This window comes from Folsomia candida, unplaced genomic scaffold, assembly GCF_002217175.1.
Source record: "Folsomia candida strain VU population unplaced genomic scaffold, ASM221717v1 Fcan01_Sc001, whole genome shotgun sequence".
In the NCBI taxonomy this organism is placed as follows: domain Eukaryota; kingdom Metazoa; phylum Arthropoda; class Collembola; order Entomobryomorpha; family Isotomidae; genus Folsomia; species Folsomia candida.
The window spans coordinates 3,525,927-3,542,329 of record NW_019091193.1 but is presented as its reverse complement, the minus strand read 5'-3'; the positions used below and the strand labels follow the sequence as shown (position 1 = coordinate 3,542,329).

The window sequence follows — 16,403 nt, the reverse complement described above, 5'->3', positions numbered from 1 at the left end:
CTGACCGAACCGTACCCGAACCGTACCTTGAAAATATTTTAATATGACCGAACCGTACCCGAACCGTACCTTAATTTTTTTTTAAATCTGACCGAACCGTACCCGTAACCGAACAATGTACGGTTCGGGTACGGTTCGGTTCGGTACAAATCGAACCTCAAAAGTTCGGCGAACCCCAAACTAGCAAGTCTGCATGAAACTGAAAAAAGCGAGTTGAACCGGGGCATACGACAAAATATATCTAACAGAGCTACATTTCTTATCGTGTGGAACCGGGGTAAGGTGGAAAACTTTGAAGAGCGCAATCGCTTTTTCACAAAATAATAATATTTATTTTTCACATTTTGCATTTTACTTCGTCGTCAAAGTTTGAAGTTTTTGAAATTTGGGTTCATAATTAATACCTAATGCGTAGTTGCCATTAACTAATGGACTTAGATTAGTATGTTGTCCGGTTAGTGGGAGGTGCTTCTGATTCCAACTTATCGTAGATGTGAAGTAGCACTTCAAACTTGAACCGGAAGTGGGTAAGATTAAATTTGTATTAATTTAGACTAAATTGATAATAACGTTATTATTGACCTACTAATTATGAGATACGCATTAACTGACATAATGAATTTACGTAAATGTATGCATTGAAAGACATAGTTTTAAGTCAAATTCAATTAAAATTGTGTTTCTTTGCATAAAATTAGCTGAAGATCAGTTTTCTGTGTGTTTATAGGTCATGCCTCCAAAGGTGGTTAAGTAATAGGCGAAGCTGAAAAAGGAACAGAGACAAATGGTAAGTTTAAAGTATAAGCAAATTTGAAACCTAGTCAAAGATAGACTTTAATAATTGTGATTTGTAGGAGGAGAACGAGCTGGCGACGGAGGATGACGCCCTGCCTGACGAAACCAAGGCGGACCATCGCCGAAGATTGGAACGAGAACGAAAAGGACAGAGTCGCAGTGAGAAAAAGGCAAGGCACGAATTGTTAAATTTTTAATTTGTCACATTCAACACAATTAAAATTTTTATTTTCTTAATTTTTAGGCAACCACGACACCTTCGTCCCGATTACGACCTTCGTCAGCACGTGTGAAGCATATCAAGATTGAAAGGGATGAGGTTACTGATGACGATGCGGAGGAAGGAAGTGGAGATGACGATAAAGCCCTTTTGCGAAATCCTATAGTAAAATTGCAAGAATCAGAATGTGAAGACAATAATGACGCCGAGTACACTCCTGACGATGTATGCTTATATTTTTAGATTAATTTGCATAGTAGTTATTAATATTTTAATTGTTACTTGCTCCACTAGGACCGGAGCCAGTCTGATGAATTAATTCAAGTACCAAAAAGGACACAAAGAAAGCGCCGGAGGACATCAACAAAATCGAGATCTGCCTCCAGTATCGACAATAGAACAAATCCCAGACGTAAACGGTCAGTCAGTGCCAAAAATTTGAAACTGGAAGCCATCAGAAAGAGAATTAAGAGAAAGGAGGTCTGCCAAATCAATTGCTTTCACATTATAAACTTTCTCCTGATTATGCACATTCAAACGACATTTCTTTAAATTTGTTTGTATGCTTTTGTTACCAGGAGGAAACTCTGGCGTATGACGGACCAGATCTTGACTCGATTCCTGGGGAAACGTGGGCCGATTATAGACGGCGAAAGGACCGTGAGAGGGTCAGAAAGAAGAGAGCCATGCAGAAAAGTATGCACAATCTGGACAAGGGTAATAACGACTCATCCCAAGCTCACCCACCTACTGGTGCGGTTGACCCATCCACTTCTCGGCCCCCTGTCCCTGTGTATTACACTCCCCGGGAGAAGGTAGTTCGTTCCATTCGGCATGAGGTGGACCGCCTTATTAGCACTGAGACTGAGAAAAAGTGGGACCCTAGCAGTAAAAAGTGGAAGAAGAATCGACCCCAAAATTTGGACGACGTGGTGAGCAGTAAATTAGTTTTTAAACTGATAAGTATTTCTGAATTAGTCCACTTTACAAACTACGAAAATAAGGTGACTTTCCAGTTAATTTGACTTCGGATCTTCCAGGCACCTGAAGCCGGTGAAGACTTGCTCTTTAAGGAAATGCTCATACTTAAGTTGCAGTTGGAATTTGAGAACGTTCGATCTGTACTCATCGCCGAAGCCGTCGAGCTTGAATTAGGCAATTGTGTTCCATCATTGGAACGACCCGCACCCATAGATCAAAGTCAAAGTTCAAATGACCCTGCTCAAGACGATGGCAGTGACCACGACCATAATGAGGATGATTGTAATAGTAGTAGCGATCACGATGGCTCCGCTTGCAGCTCTCTTGAAGTCGTCATGGTTAAACCAGAACCCTCCGACATCCAAGACAAAAACGAGATGCAAGACTGGATAGCCAACACCGTCTCTGCGGCCGACGACGATTTTACCAATTCCCACAACAGCTCTGGATTCCAACCAAAAAATCGAATTCACAATATCAGGAAACAAGAGCGCGCCTCCCAACTTGAATTACAACTTGAATTATGCCGTGCCCGCTGGATGGAGGAAAAACCGGACGACTCCCAAAGTCGTGACCTGATCGACATTGAACGTCAAAGCCTCATTGACCAAGTTATCCTCGAAAAGAAGGAGCTTATCAAACACGCAGAAGTCTGGCTTAGTCAAAAGAGAGAACTTTACAGCAAGGAATCTCTCACCGAGAGGAGCGCCCGGATCGCGGCTCGCTTAAAAGATAACGAACCTCAACATTCAACCCCAAAGGCAACAGGCATCCCTCTCACACCTGAAGAGAAAAAGTCACGGCACGCCCAATTTTCTCGGATACGATGCCGCATGGAGAAAAAAGAGTATGAAATCCACCTTAAACTCGTCGCTACCCTGAATCCGGCTGAATTCGCTAACACATTGACACACCCAGATCATCAGCCAGTCATCCAATATTGGACATTGGCCGCAGGATCGAACAAAGTCAAAGTTAGAGAAGAACTAATTAAGTACCGGAAAATGTTGGGAAAATTCCTCACTTTAACAAAAACGAGCAAAATCAGCTATAATAAGTCGTCTTTAGCGGTTCAGGTTGTCGAATCCTCGGTGACTACAAATTTCAAAGAGTTTCACACTTTTTTGGAAAAGTTTGGCTCCGTCGTTCTAAAGTATTTAGAACATAGACGATTCTACGTCGTTCGCAGAATCAAGAAATACAATGAGCTTAGTTTGGAGGAGAAATTTAAGGATAATTTGTATCGCAAGGAGTGGAAAGCGAAAAAGCGTGGTGGTGGCGTCATCTCGGAGGAAGCTCGCGCCAAGTTTGACGCCGAACGAGAGGCCGGTGTTGCCGGATGGGAGGCTAGAAAGAGGGAAAAAGCGATGAAGAAGCAATTGCAACAGGTAATGAAATGTGTCAAAGGGTCAAAACGACAACGGAGTAAGAAAACCCCATCAGCGTCGATGTCGACAACCGCTCCGCCAAGAAAGAAAATGACCCCAAACAAGAAAAAAACTGCAAATCTTCTACACACACTCACAACGATGCCCACATATCTTCCCCCACAACGACAAAATCGATATCATGTCGATGACGACCACGACGACTGGACGCCCAACAATGCGGCGGACTCATACTCTCCTCCACCACAAGATGACGATCACTACGTGAAAGAAGCTGAATTCCCTCATCAACAGCAACACCACACCCATCAGCACTTTATGGCGGTAGAAACTCCGGTTGGGTATGAATTGGGTCAAGTCCAACTCGACGGGTGGGTAGCCTTATCGACACCACAGCAACATGATGCCTATCACCATGAGCAGGTAACCATTTAATGTTTAATTCGCCATTTGTATAATTCTTAATTTAAATCGTTTCCTTTCTAGATTAATTCGTCCTACCAATCTACATTGACCGGTTATCAGCAACACCTGTCCACCATTAATACCAATGACTGGTCATCTAACGCTGCTCATCGAAACTCCACCGATGATTATACTCATCACGGCTCATCGCAGCCTAAAAATATCAAACGGAAGCCGGGCCGTCCACGTGGGTCGAGTTATAAATCTCACTCCACCAAATTGGTCAAGGACTCGTTGAAACGCTGCCGACGTACCCACCCTCCGAATACTGATTTCTGGGGGAACCGTGCCAGGAAGGAGAGCAAGGCACGAAGAGCTACTCTTGGTCCTGCACCCCCCGTAGAACCACTCCTACCGGAAACCATATGTCCCTTAGAGCGCTCAGTACAAAAGATGCTGGAGACGAAACTACCCGAAAATGTGGCCAATTTATGTCCGAAATGTCCCCACTGTGATAAAGTCTTCAATGAAGAGTCCGCTTTTAAGGCACATTTGAAAAAGAGACATTCCGAACAGGAAGTGGATAAGAAGAAATCGAAAAAGATGAAACCAAGTAATCAATCGAAGGAGAAGTTTACCTGTCCCATCTGCGATTTCGTATACACTGACAGGTCACGGCTCTATGAACACTTGTATGCATACCACTGGGTCAAAAACGAGATCAAATGGATGTGTCCGTTCAGCGCCCGCGTTGGGAAACAAGTTGACCTAAAGTGTAACAATTTGCTGTTTGGAAAGATTGGTTTATTAAACCATTTTAAGAGAAAACATCCTGAGTCGACCAAGCATGTTGGTTATTTTTGTACTTATTTATTTATATACAACCAGCTATTTTATGTAATCTTTAACCTTTGTTTGACCTTCTAGTGGTACTTGCCTTTTGACTCGCGCAGCACAACGAGTCGTTCCTCTCTCTTTGTGTGTCTTGAATGTGACCATGATTGCAAATCATTCTCCACCCTCATCGACCACTACGTGTCGACGCATGACCATTTACGATGGGGTTGTGAGCATTGTGGCGTCTTGTTGAGGAGAAGGGAGCAGTTGGATGATCATGTCGCCCTCTTTCATCCGCATGACCATCGTGGGATCGAAAACTCGAAATGTGACGCTCCGCTTAATATTTCGAGTGTAAATGTCCACAAGTGTGCTACATGTCTGTCTGAATTTTCGTCAGTGGAATGGCTGCAAAGTCATGTCAACAAAGGTCACAGATTTGTCGCTGAAGGAGAGGGGACCGAAAATTCACAGCCTGAAGAATGTGATACGAATCTGACTTGCTTCTGGTGCAGGAAAGTGTTCAAGACGAACTCTGAGTTGATGGATCATATAGACAAATGTCATCCTAATGAGCCACCGGTAAGGTTAACTAAGTTATTAATAGATAAGTGGATTGGATTGACATCCCTTAGTTTTTTTACCAGGTATCGAAAGCGATGGAGCCGGAAATGTATCACTGTGCGGAACCTTACAAATGCGAACTCTGTGCAAAATCGTTCCTAACTTTGGCCCGGTTGAGAAAGCACTGCTTCGAGGATCACGATCTGGCTAAATATGTGGAACTAATCAAAGAAAAGGTTGCTAATTTTCAAACGAATGATTTAACCTCAATGCAATATCATAAACTTACAATTTATATAAATTCTGGTAGGTTTCGATTCCTAAGTCAACATCTAATCATACCCACCAAGATGAGCAGCATGCCGCCACCAAATATCCCACCCCTACCATTCCACCCTATTCCGCCTCCCTCTGTCAACTTTGCCACTTTACGACATCGCACTCTTTCCATCAGGTCCACCTCGTCTACGATCAAGTCATGAAACGCTACTGCCAAATCTGTCAAAAACTTTTTGGTCGAAAACACATGCTGATTCTGCACATGAATGCAGTTCATTCCATCCCCCTCGACGCCCTCGTCATCCCCTCCGCCACTGGAATAGTAGATGATACGACCTTGCATGACCCCAATGATCCCCCCATTTCTTGTCCCGAGTGCCCAAAAGTCTTCACCGCTTCCCAGTTCCATCACTACCACTCCTTCCACGCACAAGGCATCTGGTCCTGTCCTCACTGTCCGAGTATCTTTATCACCCGTGAGATGCGGTTAAAACATGTCAAAGACGAACACAATCCCGGCAAGAAGGTCATAACCCCAGAAATTTTGGAATCCTTGATACACGCCACGGAAGTCGAGCATAGCGGAAAATCCGTCACCATTTATACTTGTAAAGTATGCATGAAAAACTACAAGAACAAAGAATTCGTCATCACTCACATCCTAGAAGCGCACAAAAACAACGCATTCACGAGGGTGATGTGTCCTCAGTGCAATGCCACATTCCAGTACGCCCACTCTTTGAGGGGTCACATGATAACGGCTCACAGTGAGGAGAGAATGAAGAGATTTAAATGTCCGGCGTGTCCGAAAACCATAACGAACATGCCTCAGATGAAGCGACATGTGCAAAAATTTCATGCAGAAGTTAATTTCGATCCAGCAAAAATTGAGGTTGGGAATGATGCTAATTTTTGACGTTTAAATAATGCAATTGATAGAAAATTTGTCCTATTTAAAGACGGTGAACATTGTCGAGGAGGGTGCGAGAAATGGGAAACGTTTCCTCTGCAACATTTGCACCCAGGATTTTTCGACGGAGGACGGACTAAAGTCGCACATCACTGGGAAGCATTTTCCGATCCACTTCACCTCTTTTTGTGACCACTGTGGCCTCCAAATTAGCGAAAAGAGCAAAAAATGGCACATGCGGAAACATCATAGCGTGCTCACCACGACGGTAACTGAACTAATCTGCATATTTGCGAAGATTAGAATTTACAATTTATTTATTTATCAGAGCGTCGAAACCGCAAAGACGAACAAGGTCAAGAGCCAAGTCAGCTCCGTGTTTGAACTGTTGGAAATTTTGCAGAAAATATTAGTCAAGACTTCTCCCACGCCACGAAATCAGAAACGATCAAATGCTGGGAGGAAGGAACCGGAAGAGAGTGACGATGAAGGTCAAGAATCCGAGGACGAAGATGATAACGAACAATCCTTCAGTGGAACGAGTGGCGACGAAGATAACAACCGGAAGTCACGCCGTAGATCTGCACATAGTTTTATTAATTTAAAAAGTTACAGGTTAGTAAAACAAAAAACCTTCAAAGCTAAACGAAGCCTCCCCAAACCCCCTCAGAAAAGGAGCAGTCGACCTCGAAGTGCTACCAAGTCGTCCGTATATTACATAGATGACTCTACTTCTTTTGATGACGATGGTAACGATGCATCGGAATTTTCTTACGCGGACGAATCAAGCGATGATAAAAGAATGTCGCTAAAAAAATTGTTCATAAATCCGAGCAAGAGTCTACGGCGTGGAGTAATCAAATCATCATCCAATCTCGCAGGTGGATCATCTTTAACAAGATCTTTAGATTTATTAGGAGGTAGATTCATTCGTATCATGCTCGAACGGTGCGATATCGCAAATTGAATTACAACTCAAAGACAAATTCTAAAATTAGCTTAATTTTTGTGTAACTGGTTTTAATTCAACAAATTTTTATACAAATATGTAAGTGGATTTTAGCTCCATATAATTTTATGAAGTGCGAAACGTTAAATGCGGAAAACAGATAGTAACGCTTAAAAATAAATATCGTCTAGTCTAAGTTGTCGCAATGAGCTTGACTTTTGTGCAGTTCCAAATTTCTCGCCGTCGTGCATCCCACCGAGCACTCGTCGCAATTAAAACTCACTTTTTCTCTAAATGATTTATACTGTTCCCTTCTTTTTTCAAGCATTTTTTGTTTCTCTTCGTCATCATCCCCGCAAACCGTTGTGGTATGAAGTTTGAGATTCCAACCTTGTTTAAATCGCTTTCCACACTTTGGACAAAGATGTGGTTTGGATTCTTGATGTGAGTATTTATGAAGGTCCAGTATTATTTGCCTGGTGAATTCCTTGGAGCATATTTCACACGCAAACGTTTTGTGGGCTTGCAGATGATGGACAATTCGGAGGAATTGGGTTGGAAACAAAGCTCCACAAAAGAAGCAGGAGGATCTAGAAGCTTCCGTCTATAAAAAAAACTTGCCAACAACAAGTAATTAGTAGTTTGATAAAAAAACCATCTATGTTTCAGAGGTAAGTAAATATCTGCATATGTGTGTATTTGCAAAACACGTGCAAAACAATACACTTGAACCAAGGGTGGAGTTTATAAAAAATCTACGAAAAAAAACTCCTAGGAAGTAAACTCACAATTTTTTCTGATGTGCACCCCTCCAAATGTTGAATCCACTCCTGTTCAGTCGCAAATTCCACATCACAGCAATCAAAAGGACATTTACTTTTGTCCTGCAAGTGAAAGAGTTCTATGTGTCCTCCAAGGTTTTGTTTAACCATCGTTTTCAAACAAATGTCGCACTGAAGACGAGTAGCTTTCTCCTTGGTCGTGGGTGGTTTGTCATTGTTCAAGTTATGAGCATTGTCTTTGTGCCTCTTTAAGGAACAACTTTTAGCGTATTCATTTGGGCACAAATCACACCTGTAGCGTATTCCCTTGTGCAAAGATTGGACATGTCTGTATCTTCCTGCGTAGCTGGTGAACCGCTGGTCGCACAATTTACATTGAAAGGCTCTTTCTTTTGGGGTAAACATTCTCGATCTGGCAAGTGAAAACTGTTGGTTATTTACATATTCCTACAAGAAACAGAAGTAAATTGAGAATCTATCGGTATTACCGGTGGTGCGCATTCTTATGGGCGTTCAACCTGACCAAATTTCGACAGCGTTTCCCACAAGTTTCACAAACGTAGGCAGGAGGATTATGGGCGGCTCGAATATGGCCAAGGAGCAAGGACTCGGCAGGGTAGATCTTGTCACATTTGCTGCACTTGAATTTCCTTTAAAAGAAAAGTTGGGCCAAACTTTAATTTTGCAATTAACGCTCCACATTAAAAAATAAACGCACTTCTTCCTCTCTAGAGCCGCCAATGCTTTCGGTCCGACAGTTTTGGCATGTACGTTTGAGAGAATATGTTGGTCGTAACTCCTCATCGAGGCGTAGGTTTTGTTGCAAGGTTGGCATGTTGTTGGTTTCCAGTGAACGTTTTTCTTGTGTAGGAAAAATTCTAAGAGATCGTAAAACGGTGACTGATCTGGGCAAAGGTCACAGACGAAGGTGACCTTGCCATCGGAATCGAATCTAAGATACAAATTGCAGGGGAAATGCATTAATATTAAGTAGTTTGAACCTTTACTGTTATTGTAAAAATCTTTACCTCCTGCTTCGAATTGCTGCTTCGTGTTGGCCCGACTCAAGATGGAATTTAAGTTCATTTGGTGTAGAATAACTTATATTGCACACTTCGCATTTATTGATATGTACAGCTTTGTGTTTTATCAAGGTTGCCAGGTCGCTGAATTTATCATGGCAAATGGTACATCGTAAAGTCGCGATTTCTAACTCGGTTGGACCAAACGGCCTGCAATCATACATATTAATTTCATTAAAACAGAGAGAATCTAGCCACGTTACGAATATTAGAAGATATTTAAATATTGAGCTTACAACGTGAACTTGTGATCTCGCTTGTGAACTCGGTCGTGAACTTTGTCTCTATGTAGCAATAGTTCAAGTAAATCGGGAAACCCGACATGATCACATTTAGAGCAAGAAAATGTAATAACGCCATTATCGCTAATCCTACGGGGCAAACATTTAGAGGGAACTCACGTCACAGTTTGTAACCTTCGTAACTGCGTAAGGTTTGTAAGCTTACAAACTTTTACGAACTTTTACACACATTTCTAAGGAAAATTGACTTACGAACTTTTACGAAACTTACGCACTTCAAAAGCATGTTTTTGGTTCGTAAACAAAAGTTCGTAAATAATTCGAGTGCTTGAGATCTGAATTTTCGGTTGAAATTGTCTTAGAGACGAATTGTCTATTGTACATTTTTATGTGATCTCGTCCCGACATGCAAATTAATTTAATTATTTAACAAAAGATTGCTGCCAGCCGAAAATATTGGTCGCTATCCGACCAGCCCCCAAATGTCAAATCTGGGCTAAATTGACACACTTCATCCAGAGGGGTATCAATCGATCGGTCTTGATCATACGATCATTTTGGTATATTATAGAATTTTGTGACATAAGAAATGGCTGTGTAATTCCTGAAAACTGATATTTCAGGCAAAAAAATTCAAAAAAATTACATGTCATTTGGTGTACGCTAGGATAAAGTTGGCTAGCAACATTTTGATGACGTTTTATATGCGATATTTTTTTTACTAAAAAATGTTTACGAAAATGTTTACAAAGTCAACTCACGTCAAGAGTGTGTAAACTTACAAACCTAACGCAGTTACGTAGGTTACGAACTTGACGTGAAATCCCTCTTAGTTTAATTAATTTACTAATTAAAACTCATTACTAATATTTAATTTGGATTGAACATGTACATACTTTCGGCATCTTACAACATCAGCGTGATCCTTCGATTGGAGATGTTCATCTAAACCACGTTTTGTCGTATATTGCATATCACAAACTTCGCATTTTGTCTCATGATCCAATTTATGTCTTTTATTAAATTTCTGGCTGCAAACTGTAGATTTCGAAGGAGGAATTACATCCTGAGTGCGATTCAGATTACTGTAAAACAAGATTAGTAAATTTGTCTTCTTTAACTTGAGTTCTTTACTGGATTTGTTATATACATGCATACTTTTTAGATTTTCTGGATAAAGGTGCACCAACATCGACATCAGCTTCTGGGAGAGCTCGACTAAATTAACGACAAAAATCCAATAAAAGCCCAACATAGTGCTTAGTTAATAAACAATTTGTAAAGACCTGGAATTATCATCTTCACTATAGGCCGATTCATCCTCACTGCTTGCATGGAAATCAGCATCCTCATGATTGCCAATATCATCATCGTCATTTTCACTGTCACGCCTTGACAAATTTTTTATACACTCTTCAGCACGGGTTCTAGAAGCTCTTGGTCGTTTAGCGTCACGTGAGATAACTTCCTTACCGTTCGAGTTCGATCGACTATAAGATAGTACATAATTTAAATAAATGTCTCCTTTTTCGCTCATAAATATTTACACATTTTGAAAATACTATTTATATTACCTAAGCTTTTTACTTGTTTGCACTAATTCACTCAAATTTGACAAGCTGGTGCTGATCGTTTCCGAATCAGGATAATCACCAAAATGCGGGAACATGTTGTCACCGGCCTCATCAGCATCAGCCGTGGGGAAGAATTTGATGTCAATATCAATATCACCTAAATTTATCAATGGTCTTGACTCTTCTTCAACATCTTCAGCAAGATGATAACTTGGCATACAATCGCCTTCATCAGGACCTAAGGACTCATTTGGAGGACTCTCCACAAATTCGTCGACGTTATCCTCATCGACAGTCACGTTGTCTAGGCTTGTCGAAAGTTTGATGGAATTGATTTCTGCAACATCGCCGCTTGATTTTGTGCCAGATTCATTTCCTGTTGGATTAGGAAAATTTCCTAAATTCAAAAACCCTAAAATTTTATTTGCCATTTGCCTACAGATGCACAACTATAAAATACGTACCATCCAAAATATCCAATTTTTTGCCTCGTAATTGCACCAGACTGCGAATGCAGGTGGAAATTTTGTCAATTTCTGTCTTCAAATTTATTAATTTCACCAGCGTTTCTGAACACATGGGACAAATGCAGTAGAACTTGTCCACCGATAAAGTCTCCGTCAAGCAAATAATGTTTAGTAAAGTTTCAAATTCTACTTCAGTTATTGGACGGAGCTGCTGTCTCGTTCCAGAAATGTGGCAGATGAAACAGTGTGCAGATTTAAATTTCAGTTCAGATTGCACTTTTGTTGAATTTAAATTTTCAAAATCATCACACTTTTTCAAACGAACGACAGAACAAACTAAATCCTACAAGAGGTTTCCCGTCCCTCGGACTGTTTTTTGTGCCATCGTGAAAGGAAATTAGTTTGTAGTTACTTGTTTTAGTAGTTTTTCATAATTTCAATTATTATTATTTATCAAATTGTCAATTTGATAATTTGTTTACAACTTACAATGCAGCGAATGCTGACAAGTTTGAATCGCGGGTCGAATCTTTCCAACTTTCTCTTACTTTGTTGCATGGAAGCGATATGAAAATCTGCAGATTCGTGAAGAAAATAATAGGCACTGGATAAAGATTTCCATTTTTCAGAAATAAAAATAAGTATTTTTTATAGCTTCCATAAGTATGTATATTTATGCCATTCGACGAAACGATATTTAATAAAGAAATGCAACTAAATAATTTTGAGACATGTTCATTCATATGTAAAAAAACTCACAGACTCCAAAAAGGTCCAAATTTTTGCCATTATTCCCCTGAGATAAATCCTATGATATGTATATATATTCCGAATTTTGGTGGCCCAAGGAATGCGTCTATTTCTTTGATTCAAGTTACACCCCCCGAGGGACGAACCGCACCCCCTGTGGGGGGAAGTTGAGACTGACCCTTGCATCTGTGTGTATAATATCTGTGTTATATGTACAAATTATATTGTATACAATTATAAATATGATCCTTAACATTCAAGTAAACGTCGTTATGAAATTAAGTTAACATCGGCTTTTGACATCTCGCTTCCAATATCTTCAAATATGTACGTATTACTCCTTCGCTTAATATTCCAAAATGTGCATCACTTGTTACCACACAACTAAAATAATTATTAATATCTTATCTAATAAGGGGGCCCAGCATCTTGCATTATAATAAATGAAAAACAATGCAAAGGGGCCCACGGTTACCGTCAAATTCGATCACTGTCTTTGGCTAAACTTGACAAAGTAAATATGTTGTTAAACTCGGTTTGGGAAATTTACGAACATCGCACCCCGAAGGTTAGTAGATCGTTAGTACGTTAATACTATCTAATATCCGGGATCTATTTATTTCAATATTTTGTTTTCTCAGATTATAAAATTAACTAGCGTATAGCCCGGCCAAGGCCGGGTTCTAGAGTAGTGGGGGGTGTGCCCAAAGCGAAAAATCCGTCATACTATGCTTTAAATAATTCCCAGTGAAGACTTTGTCATACTACATACATTCATCAGAGTGAGGGTATGCCCAAATCATACAGTATTTTAATTAACCTTGTCACAGTACAATTTAATTCCCCCCTGTGGGGGTAGTTGAAAAGCTAATTACTTAAATTCCCGTTGCATGGGAGTAACTGCATAGCTAACTATTTAAATTCCCACGCTTCACGCTCCCGTTAAGTTCCATAAACCCCGTTAACTTCTACAATTAACGCCAAGCTATTGACGGATTCGGATTCAGCGTCAAAAATACATTCGAATTGATATGCGACATCACGAATAAGCCATATTTGGACACCACGGTCACGGCAAGGTCACGGGGGCTCGGAGGTCAAAACCATTGGCGTTGGATTCAACGTCAAAAATACATTCGAATTGATATGCCACTCGCTGTGGGTGGAGTTTCTCAAACTAAAATACTTAATTAATAGTGTTTATCACGTCACTTATCATGATAACAAATACTGATGAGTAATGATGGTTGATCAGTTGATATATCTATGTGGGGTAGCAGTTCATGCATGCATGCATTTGCTCCGCTTCCTTCTTTGTCTCCTCTACGGGGCAAGTTGGACTCGATCACAGAGTCAGCGACTTAACACTAACGCTTTATGGAAGTAGATTGCGCGTCGGAGATGGAAAAGCTAGTCACGATGCTACATAGTCACAGGAATAAATTGGTTTGGATTTTTTTTACAGGAACAAATATTGCAATATTGCAATAATTTATGCTCCTGTGTTTTGTAGGAATAGATCGGTAATCTAATAAACAATAAGGTTAGCTACGCTCAGCCCTTATAAAGATTATGATTAAATTAGTGTCAATCGATCACAAATTTATGTAATTAATCATTTTTAAAAGACGCTAAATTTGCCAATGCTCAGGTTTGGCGAAGATGTTTGCATCCAAAGAGAAGGAACGGCTCAGTCAATTTAAAAAGTCTAAAATTTGTTAACTTTCATGCACATTTTCTTCTATTTGGATGCAAACATCTTCGCCAAACCTGATGACAAGGTGTTGGAAATTTCATGGCACTAATTTGGTAAATATCGAATAGCATGGTGAATGGTGCCCATGTTTCATCGGTACATGCACGTATACATGGTACATATGTACATATATAACAAACAAACAGTATCATCGTGTATCTGACAGATTGAATCAACTATTTTTATTTCTATTAGCAAATCATGTTTTTTACCAATTTTTCGGGAACACAACTATTTTGGTAAATCTCACTCATTCTTCCACCCAATCGTATGTCTTCGTCCCTCCCAACGACGTTGAAAGTTGCTCGGGATCAAAATACTTTCTCAGCTCTGCTTTCCACGCGTTCTTATTTGACCCAAAAACATGTAAATTTTCCAAAATTTCCTTAGGGGAAAATGGTTTCGCAATATTTAGCAGGTGAACGAAAGGTTCAGGAGCTATTTATAGGAACATGAAAAATATATATATGCATATTCCCAAGATTACAAACAATTAGAAAATGATAAGATTAATTCCTTACCATTGATAAGGAACATGTCACCAACACATTTTGGCCAGTGGTCTACAAAGCTGGTCCACATCCGAATAAAATGTGGGAGACCTACGTACGTTTTTTTTGTTTTTACAAATGAAATAAGGATATATCTCTATAATTTACTTATTTTTCAGCCTTTACATCTGAAACAACCGTGCTGCACGAGGTTGAACCCTTCCAGGTCAAAGATTGCCATTCCTCTCGAAATGTTGCCGTGTTTCTCGTACAATTCTTGGACCAGGGAACAAGCTTCGTCCATCGCCTTGTTAACGTATCGATGAAATCTCTCAGCCCGCTGGGAAATGACGAGACTTCTGAAGTCAAGGTGTTTTATGGGGACGTACAGCACTATAAGTTGTAATTTTTAGCAATTATTATGCATGTGCGATAAATACTTTGAGCACGCATTTTGGACTCTACTTTTCTGATCGGAAAAATAATTTTCAAGTTTTGGACTTAAGGGACCAATGTCAAAAATTGTGGTTCAAAAATGTATCAATTTCCGGGTAACTGTGTTAACCGTGGTCGTACGTACATAAATAGGTCAAATTTTGAATTTCAAAAACTTTCACGGAATTTTTTAATTACAAATTCTAAATTAACTTCACCCATCATCCGCCTCTCACTTACATGGACGTCCCTGCTTATCTCGTCCGTCGAGACTGTATCGAGCTTCCTCATCCCAAATATCGCTCCAGTCTTCATAATGAATGCCATCATCCATCCCCTCGTCCTTCCTCCATTTCAAGTTCTACATTTCATTGAATAAACATTTACTTAACTCAAAGTAATCAATCCTAGATATAGTTTTATAAAAAATTTCATACTCTAAGTAATTTTTCTTCTGCTAAATCCAACTGATAATTAGAATCTGTAATTGTGGATAAGACATAAATTTTTAAAAATCGAATTTTTCATGGTCATTCCATTTTATTACCTAACAGCCACTTGATTAAGTAAAAGTCCGTCCTCATGTAGGCATGCGGCAATTTGTCTTGCAGTCGAGATTTAAACTTTAATCAAAACAAATTAATGTTTATAATCTGAGAAATATGTTAAGTTGACATCTCCACAAATTTATGCGTGCAAAGTTTAACACGTAATCCGTTGGTGTAAATAATTTATGAGCTTGTGTACCTGCTCCAGAATCTTTGCCTGCGAATTGGTAAGGGTCATATCTTGTTCAACCGTGATTCCATTCGCCACCAGGTAGAATGCACAGCACAAAAGTGCATCACGCAAAAAATTTGCCATAATTCACTTGAAATTTTGCACGTATGTTTTTTTTTAAATTTGCAAAATTTGATTTTGCACAGGTTGGAAGCATGAAGACTAGTAAGTGGTAAACCAGCTAAGTAGGCAGTTTAAATATGCAGTGGAATTTGCGAATAAAGGCTGAGAAACCAGTGTAGAGAAATAAACAAAGAAGTGTAAATAAAATTATTTTTCAGACTCAAGTAGATTACTAGATATGCAAATACGTATGCAATATGCATAGATTCTGACAGGTAAATTTGTTAAATCAGTATGTGCATGATATCCTTATTCGGAATAAGTTATTCCCATAAGAAGGAAATTCCTACCCAACGTATGAAAAATATCGTTGATTAAACTCATAAACAGCAAAGTTCACTGAATAAATAACTTCAAGCGCGCATTTCCAGCTAGATTATCCTTATAAAAGCGGTTTGGTGGGACTGTTCTGAATCGAGATAAAGATTTCATTATGATTTTTCCTATGTTTTCAGGATAAAACTAAAAAATGGCCTCTCGAGTTTTTTGTTGTGCTAATAGAGTTAATTGTATTAAGTATTAGGGTATATTTGTACATTATATCCTACATCATGTGATTTCTCATTGGGGAACAAGGAATTTCATTTTTGATT

At 39.6% G+C, this 16,403-nt stretch overlaps 3 protein-coding genes across 7 annotated transcripts; 1 reads left to right on the top strand and 2 right to left on the bottom strand.

Annotated features, from left to right (window-relative positions):
* Positions 1–290: 290 nt before the first annotated feature.
* LOC110863085 lies at positions 291–7,524 on the top strand. 2 transcript variants are annotated; one of them, XM_035850189.1, is made up of 13 exons: positions 291–523; positions 728–787; positions 855–965; positions 1,040–1,240; positions 1,310–1,495; positions 1,594–1,947; positions 2,056–3,807; positions 3,871–4,638; positions 4,717–5,208; positions 5,274–5,426; positions 5,501–6,361; positions 6,429–6,647; positions 6,708–7,524. In XM_035850189.1, exons 2-13 carry the CDS (start codon positions 785–787, stop codon positions 7,344–7,346), a joined length of 5,739 nt encoding a protein of 1,912 aa, XP_035706082.1. In that variant the 5' UTR covers positions 291–523; positions 728–784; the 3' UTR covers positions 7,347–7,524. The 2 variants fall into 2 exon arrangements, with proteins under 2 accessions (XP_035706082.1, XP_021968010.2); XM_022112318.2 differs by having other exon boundaries at positions 291–527.
* LOC110863084 (PR domain zinc finger protein 5) lies at positions 7,374–12,007 on the bottom strand. Of its 4 annotated transcripts, none has more exons than XM_035850195.1 (11): positions 11,473–12,003; positions 11,009–11,405; positions 10,721–10,924; positions 10,593–10,652; positions 10,331–10,519; positions 9,429–9,563; positions 9,139–9,342; positions 8,829–9,062; positions 8,599–8,760; positions 8,117–8,522; positions 7,374–7,932 (listed from the first exon to the last, which is right to left on the bottom strand). In XM_035850195.1, the coding sequence occupies exons 1-11, from the start codon at positions 11,585–11,587 to the stop codon at positions 7,516–7,518; spliced, it is 2,523 nt and encodes an 840-aa protein (XP_035706088.1). In that variant the 5' UTR covers positions 11,588–12,003; the 3' UTR covers positions 7,374–7,515. The 4 variants fall into 4 exon arrangements, with proteins under 4 accessions (XP_035706088.1, XP_035706094.1, XP_035706090.1 ...); XM_035850201.1 differs by having other exon boundaries at positions 9,429–9,476; XM_035850197.1 differs by having other exon boundaries at positions 11,009–11,384.
* Positions 12,008–14,135: 2,128 nt separating this feature from the next.
* Positions 14,136–15,932, bottom strand: LOC110841720 (SEC14-like protein 4). The gene is made up of 7 exons (XM_022087413.2): positions 15,655–15,932; positions 15,455–15,530; positions 15,345–15,388; positions 15,148–15,268; positions 14,659–14,865; positions 14,503–14,583; positions 14,136–14,419 (listed from the first exon to the last, which is right to left on the bottom strand). The coding sequence occupies exons 1-7, from the start codon at positions 15,769–15,771 to the stop codon at positions 14,232–14,234; spliced, it is 834 nt and encodes a 277-aa protein (XP_021943105.1). The 5' UTR covers positions 15,772–15,932; the 3' UTR covers positions 14,136–14,231.
* Between the last annotated feature and the right edge of the window lie 471 nt (positions 15,933–16,403).

What these genes read in the sequence shown, in the direction of transcription:
- LOC110863085 (XM_035850189.1), top strand. An exon ending in AGAGTCGCAGTGAGAAAAAG is followed by an intron (nt 966 to 1,039) that starts GCAAGGCACGAA and finishes CTTAATTTTTAG; the next exon opens with GCAACCACGACACCTTCGTC. An exon ending in ATGCCTATCACCATGAGCAG is followed by an intron (nt 3,808 to 3,870) that starts GTAACCATTTAA and finishes TTTCCTTTCTAG; the next exon opens with ATTAATTCGTCCTACCAATC.
- LOC110863084 (XM_035850195.1), bottom strand. Translation starts at nt 11,587, where the DNA reads ATGTGTTCAGAAACGCTGGTGAAATTAATAAATTTGAAGACAGAAATT. An exon ending in CAAACAAGTAAAAAGCTTAG is followed by an intron (nt 10,925 to 11,008) that starts GTAATATAAATA and finishes ACTATCTTATAG; the next exon opens with TCGATCGAACTCGAACGGTA. An exon ending in GATGTTGTAAGATGCCGAAA is followed by an intron (nt 9,564 to 10,330) that starts GTATGTACATGT and finishes TTTGCCCCGTAG; the next exon opens with GATTAGCGATAATGGCGTTA.
- LOC110841720 (XM_022087413.2), bottom strand. Translation starts at nt 15,771, where the DNA reads ATGGCAAATTTTTTGCGTGATGCACTTTTGTGCTGTGCATTCTACCTG. An exon ending in GCAGCACGGTTGTTTCAGAT is followed by an intron (nt 14,584 to 14,658) that starts GTAAAGGCTGAA and finishes AAACGTACGTAG; the next exon opens with GTCTCCCACATTTTATTCGG. An exon ending in TGACATGTTCCTTATCAATG is followed by an intron (nt 14,420 to 14,502) that starts GTAAGGAATTAA and finishes TCCTATAAATAG; the next exon opens with CTCCTGAACCTTTCGTTCAC.